Raw genomic sequence first — 7,301 nt, 5'->3', positions numbered from 1 at the left:
TCTAAAATCTAAAGTTACTATTTTTTTTTTACGTGTAACAATTATTTAAAGTTAGACAAATAACCATTTATTTTAAAAGATGACAAACAGATCATTTTTCTTTTAGAGATTCAAATTAAAACTTACTCATTTTCAATAGCTTAAAACATATTTAACTCAATTATTTTTCATGAATTTAAAAATTGCAAACTATGTTTTACCTTATTATTAATGTTTTATTTAGCTTTAACAACAAAGAATTTTTCTATTCTCTTTACTTTAGTATGTTATACGATTTATGCTAAAATATTTCTTGAATGTTACCATAATAATATTATTAAACGATACCTTGACAAGTACAAATGTAGGATTGGAACATCTCATCTTAATTAATTTTTTCTATGAATTAAAATAGTAGTTATCAACACATCACTGCGAAAATTCTTGAATTTAACGGAGATTATTTAACTGAAATTATCATATCCTCCTGGAAGGTATGTAATTAATAAAGATTTTAACAACACTGGTTATAATTCGGGATTCTCTAATAAAACTCTAAGTAATTTTCAACGGTTTAATATAAACCTAGTTAACATTACTTTATATATTTTATTTTAATTTAATACTTCTATAAAATTTCAATTCTCACGTTTTTTAATTTTTAACTTTTCATCTTCCCTCTTCCATTGGTGTTAGGACCCCCTTCTTTAACTTGTAAAATGAATTCTTTTGTATGGTTAAGCCCTATCATCATTGTTTACAAGAATTTCTTCTTTGACCGCATCCTTTATTGGATCAAATCCGTCATGAGATCATTTTGACTTCACATGCATGATAAAACAAAATGTTTTGCACATATCTGGCCAAACATTTTCTTTTAAATTTTATTCAAATATTTTATAATTATCTTCTTAGCATACACTTAGAACCCCTTATTTTGAACACATATTTGTTCTAGGGATAATACAATTATATAGGAGTTTATGCATATGATTACATGGTGTTATTACTTGGGATCTTTATCTGGTTGGAATCCCATATAAGGATAGATGGGATCATCATCACACCCTCTGGCCTTATTATCGCAGTCTATAGGTGTTGTTCCTTGAACATCAACACATTGATGAACCTCTGCAAGATAAACATATCCATTTCTATCTGGTTCACAGATTATGTTCACATTCACACCCAAAGCTTTTCTGAAAGCTTGTAGTATTCTCCGCGTTGGGTATGAACTTCCACTCGGAACAATACCTAACAATCAAATCACAATCCCACACCCTTATTTAGAATGTTCCTTAAATCAAGAGTGAAGAATTTCAAGAATGATGAATTTTATATAACAGTATAAATTCAATCCTCGTTGTCATGGAGATATTATATAATAATTTTTTTTCTTTGGCTGAATGAATATAAAAATAAAAGTAAAAAACTAGAAACAAGGCCAAGTCAAATTTTATTGTTTTTCCCTTACTTTTTGTGTAACATGAATTTGAATTTCATTTAATGATATTTACCTGCATTTGTCAAGATTTTCTTCAGGTCGTTTCTCTTTCTGCTGTTGAGTGCATAAACAATATAGTCATCTGGCATCAAATTATAGCATGATCCAAACTTCTTCCATTGGTCTTTCCATAATGACTTGCTCTCTATAAAATTATCCGTTCTTAGATCAGGCCAAAATTTGAGTAGGTCATTTTTGTTTGCCTCTATCTGCATATATTTGGATTATAGAATTATATTCAGTTATAAACTTGAAATAATGAAATATCGTATTTTAATAAATTTCTTTATGAATACAATATGAAAATAAAAAAAATAAATGAATTGATTTTTTTTAATGTTAAAATCAATTTATGAACTTCAACTTTTTTTTTTATTTTCTTCTTTATAAATACTTATATAAAAATTTATCAAATAGAATTTTACTCTAATCAAATTCGTGGACAATTTGCAAAAAGGAAACTTAAAAAACAAACACATAAAAATGTTATAACAGTGACCACAATGTAATGTATAGTAATGCAGGAGATACTAACAGTGCTATTTGGCAGACTAATTTGTGTGGGACAATATTGCAGGTCAGGTCCTGCCCTTTTCTTGGGACGAAGGTAACTAATAGTGAAATATTGGGGCACTATGTCCCTGCAAGCACCTTCATGTGTCAAGCAATAGGTGTTTGGCCACCTTAAGGCTAGCTCTAAGTAGTCGTACTCGTAACAGTTGGGATTGAAATATTCTGCTTCACAGTAAAGAATTCCTAAGAAGAGGAAAATCAAAAGGAACTTGCTTTTCATCTTGTATTTTTTTCCTTTGGGAATTTCAGTAGCTATGGGTTGTGGTTACATGACCAAATATCGAAGTCTTATATAGAAATCTTCCACTCATCACCTCGTTGACTAATATCTAAAGTTTTAAATCTGACTGCTTAGTGACCAACGTGACACACAAATAAAATTAATGGGACCTACACAAATTATAATGCTTTATTGTAATTAATCTGTGCTTTTGTAACCGCCATAACATTATTTTGGAATAATATAGTATTGACATTTGACACGAAATATTTATTAAAAAAAATAATAATTAATTTCTGTTGAAATCGTGATGACAAATATACTAGATATGTTTTTTCTAACATAATCTTTTTGTTGGTAGAGAACACAAACATGTTGTATTAAATTCAATCTTAATTGAGTCAATTAGAACTATTATATACGCCAAATTCCTCCGATAATACATGCGAAAATCTAAATCATATTGTTATGTGAGCTTTTATTGAATGGGTTTTTTGTGAGCTCCATTAAAAAGAAAGAAACTGAATTTTTTAACAAGACTCGGAATAAATTTATTTAATAATAATAAGAAAAATGTTATGAAACGAAACTGTTATTCGCATCTCCTTGAGAAAGTACTTAAAACGTTCGAAGTTTTTGTTTTTTTTTTTTTTTCAATTATTAAATTGTCACGGAGTAATGTTAGGAAAAAATAATGTTAGTATTTGACTAATATTATTTGTAGAACATTTTTGGTTATCAAGTATCAACGGTATAATTTTATTTATCACTTGTTTATATTGTCTCTCTTTTATCATGTAACAATATTTTTGTAGTTGTAAATATAGGCAGCTAAGCTAACGTAACTTATAAATTGTGACAGTGAGTTCTTCGTTTAAAAGTTTTATCAAAAGATCAACTCATAAGTTTGTTTTTTTTTGTCTTTATTATTATTTTTTTTTTGTTGTGATGATAGGTGATCGTTTAACTCATTTAATGTGAGTGTTAAATGTATTTTATCAAATTGTATCTTTTATCTGATCAAGGAGACTACTTATCAACTTTTCATACTAAATAGGGCTTGTAGAAGCAATGTCAACATAGAGTAGTTATATAATGACTTTATCTTCTTTTCTCTACAATCTTATAGATTTGGTTCTGATGGAAAAACATGGTTCTTCTCTTTAACATATTTGTCAATTCCAACATAGTGTTTTGATTTAATCTGTTAAGGAATGAAGCATTCAAAGCAAAGTTCGTCATTAGTCTCCATAAATGATAAATATTTAATGTATATTAGATAGATTGTATGCTTTGACTGATTAACAATGTCTTACATACAATTTGTGCCCTACACTTTATTTGATAAACCTTTCAGAGATATGTTTCAAAGATGTTTTCTTAGACATTTATTCTATATAAAAACATGGTTTTCTCAAGTGGATTCTTGAGGTGCAAGAATTATATTGTTTGTGTAATCTTATGAAATTAAGATTAGGTGATTGAATTTCTGATTATAATATTGTCTGTACATGGTGCTTGTAAAGAATATTATAGTCAGAAGACGGGATTTATCGGGGAGCTAAGTCAGAAACTTGATGTAGACCTTTGTATGACTGAACCAATATAGATCACTATGCAAATTCTCTTTTAATTTTCATACCTTGTTATAATTCATGTTGAATTGATAAAAAGAATTTCAAGAAATGAAAGAAACATTTTCTTGAATATTATAGATTGTTGCTTTGTGAAATCTAATATGATATATGCAATCTTGTAATAAAGTGGAAGAAGGTAATTACTAAAATCAATTTGGATTACAACATTTGTTCCGTTGTGTAATAAATATGATATACGTTATAATAAATTTGATATACTTTGTATTAAATATGATATATTGTGTATCTCAATTATATTGTAATCTGAATGTGATTAGTGAAATTGTTATAAGAAAGAAAGAAATTAGAAAGAAAGTTTGAAAGACCATTAGAAGTTGTCTAGGCGAAGAATCTATACAACTCCCCTTCTATATTTGTGTTCTATCCGGGACCAACACTCTACGCGTTTGAGTTGAAGAGTAGAGCAAGAAGAAACATAGAAAAGAAGAAATTAAAGATGATTCTCTCTTTCTCTCTCTAGAATTCCCATCTTCACACTCACTGCTCTGCTTGTTTCTTTCTCAATCCCAATCCCAATTCTCTTTTCTTTTGCTCCCCTCCTTGTGTCACCGCACTCTCCTCCCCCTCCTTCGCCGATCACCACCTCCCTCCCTCCGCTCACTCCTCCGACATTCGCGCCACCCTCCGTCTCCCTCTCCACCTTCCTCTCCAACTACCACATCCTCATAGCTCACCAAGACGATGATGTTTCCAAGAAAATCAAGGTCAGTGCTAGTGCCATCACCCAAGCCATAGCGGAGCAACACGACATTCCCTACAATGACACCGTTTTGGAGGAGGTGAAGGTCGCGCTCTACATCATGCTAACAAACATCGTGGAGGTGTAGGATAGTGAAAGGAGTGCCCTTGAAATCGTAGTCTTTGAAAACACCTTCTCTTGGATCAACCATAGTTGTTCCCCCAATGTTTGCTACCGTTTCATCCTTTCTCCTCATTCTTCTTCACAATCTGAGGAAGCTAAACATCACATTTCTCTGCATGAAGTATTCTATTTTACTACAAATTTGTTAAGAGATTTTTTTGTTGCTCTTTTTCTCTTGTTGAGATGAGATCATGTTCTGTAGATGAGTGGTGGGGTTCGTGTTAGCAGTAGTAAATTTGTAAAAGTTGGTAACGGTTGTTGTTGTTAATTCATTGTTTAATATAATTCTGTTTGGATATACTTTTCTAGAAGCACTTCTATGGCATAGAAAAATAAGAAGGAAAATCTAAATAAGTTTTTTATAAGTTGAAACTTACTAGCTTATAAATAAGATTTTGGAGAAAGCTTATACCTAAGTTAAAATTAAGATTTTGGAGAAGTTAATGTAAAAAGTTTTTACCGATTAACTTATGAATAAGGTAATTATATTTTGTAAAGCTTATTTCACTAGTACAAAAATAGCTTTTAAAATCGAGGTTTTAAAATTGGTTAAGGGGGAGCCGATTTTAAAAGGGAGGCGATGGCATTTTTGTAACTAAAATCACCACTTTTAAAATCGGTTAAATTTTAACTGATCTTAAAATTGGTTCTTTTATTAACAATTTTAAATATTTGAGTTCTCCACTTTTTCAACTTTGTTATCCACTCTCTCGTGCTTCATTCTTCACTTTTGGGTCTTAGCTTTGTCGTGCTTTCGTTCAAGCTCACCATTAGCGTTTTCCTCCGTTCGGGTTCCCTCGCCAACAATCTCCATTCGTCTTCGCCAAGAGGTATGTGCATTCTAACCTATATAAACATAATACAATAGGAGTAGGGTTTTGTCGCGGACGCCACCGCCATTGTCGCGCAAGTCGTCGCCTCCCGTGACTCCGTTGATGCCTTCTACAAGGAGAGACGCCGTAACCATTGAATCTGGGCACAATGTGAGCTGCAGGGGAATCTCCCCCTGGAAGCGATTGGAGAACAACGAGGGGATTGGGCCTGTTAGGAACTTGGAAGAGAGGTCCTAGCAAGAGGTTGTTGAGCGAGGGGATTGTTGTAGATGGGGCTAATTGATTTATTTTTGCTATTTTTTGCAGTGTTAACGAAGGTTACCTAAGATACAGTTTCAAGCACTACAACACATTGCGAGTGCGGGGCAATAGTATTATCAACTCATCAGGTCACATTTACGTCTTAAAATGGTTGCACACTGTTTATTTTGAAAAGTTGAAATTCAGTTACATGTTAGCTTGTGTAAGTACTTTATGGAAGATTAAGATTTGAAGAACAAGGAAAAGTAATTTAAGAGTGAAATTTGGCTTTAGGCACAATATAAAAATTAAATGTTTGAAATGTTAAGCCAATCTTTATGCCGATGTTGGCTATCCCCGTAATTAGAAATTTGAAGAGAAAAATTGAGCACAAACTGTTTGATAGGATAAAGCTTAACTAATTTGAGAAATAATAGAATTATCATGTTTAGTTTGAACCAAGAAATTAAAAATTGAGTGGTTTGGTTTAATTGAGAATTAAGATTCATTATACACAAATCACACATTTATATTTCTTTTTTCAGAAGCACCAGGATCTAATTGAGTTGCATTAATTAAGCTAAAACATAGCATCTCTGTGAGCAATATACTTATAAATATGTATGCTAAATGTGGTTGTTTGAATGTATAAAAATACTCATTTTATACATTATTTTCGGTGGAAAAATATTGTTTTTTTTTTTTTATAACTTTTAATTCATTTTAAATTTGAACCTTTAAGTCATGTCTTTGTTTATATATATTTTTCATGTATGTGCATACAGGAACATCAAAGGAGCTAACTTGCTTGCTTACTCTATTGGAGTTGTTAAGCTTGTTGATTTTGGATTACTGTAGACCCCTAAAATTGTCCGGGTCGAAAATAAAGCTTGAAGACTCTCGAAGACTGAAGGATAATCAGCCAGAAGGACTCCTCGAAGGCCCTAGGAGGGTTCTCTGTAGGTCTAGAGGTCTTAGAATAGCTAAAAATAAGGAAGTGGAGGGAAAAAGCCCAATACGGCCGTACTGAACTTAATACGGCCGTATTGAAGCTTCAATACGGCCGTACTGAAGTCAGTACAACCGTATTGACACTTCAATACGACCACTGCGAACTCAATACGGGCGTATTGAAATTTCTGACTTTCAATACGACCGTATTGAACTCCAATACGACCGTATTGAAGTTCAAAAATTTCAATACGGCCGTATTGGCCCTGTAGGCCGTACTGCGCCTATTCCCTATAAATATGACGTCAATTGGACGTCATTCCACACTTTTTCACTCAGTTTTGACTCCCTCCTTGAGTATTCTGGGGTTTTTGAGCAGTGTTCTGCCCTAGAAATCTCTCTGGGAGTCGATCCGACGAAGTTCTGGAATTCCGAGCACTTAGCTTGGAGATTCGAACCTAGTCGAAGGGAAATCCTCCGG

The 7,301-nt window shown here is 32.3% G+C and overlaps 1 protein-coding gene and 1 long non-coding RNA gene across 2 annotated transcripts; one reads left to right on the top strand and one right to left on the bottom strand.

Annotated features, from left to right (window-relative positions):
* Positions 1-795: 795 nt before the first annotated feature.
* LOC109794147 (ribonuclease S-2) lies at positions 796-2,330 on the bottom strand. Its single transcript, XM_020353624.3, has 3 exons — positions 2,019-2,330; positions 1,497-1,692; positions 796-1,233 (listed from the first exon to the last, which is right to left on the bottom strand). Exons 1-3 carry the CDS (start codon positions 2,274-2,276, stop codon positions 986-988), a joined length of 702 nt encoding a protein of 233 aa, XP_020209213.1. The 5' UTR covers positions 2,277-2,330; the 3' UTR covers positions 796-985.
* Positions 2,331-5,277: 2,947 nt separating this feature from the next.
* Positions 5,278-6,991, top strand: LOC145954576 (uncharacterized). Its single transcript, XR_014432195.1, has 3 exons — positions 5,278-5,626; positions 5,936-6,018; positions 6,655-6,991. It is a non-coding gene; the product is annotated as an uncharacterized LOC145954576 (long non-coding RNA).
* The last annotated feature ends 310 nt before the right edge of the window (positions 6,992-7,301 follow it).

Source organism: Cajanus cajan, chromosome 1, assembly GCF_000230855.2.
Source record: "Cajanus cajan strain Asha chromosome 1, NIPB_CcT2T_4, whole genome shotgun sequence".
Classification (NCBI taxonomy): Eukaryota; Viridiplantae; Streptophyta; class Magnoliopsida; order Fabales; family Fabaceae; genus Cajanus; species Cajanus cajan.
The sequence above is the reverse complement of the archived record's forward strand: the minus strand, read 5'-3'. Positions and strand labels throughout refer to the sequence as shown.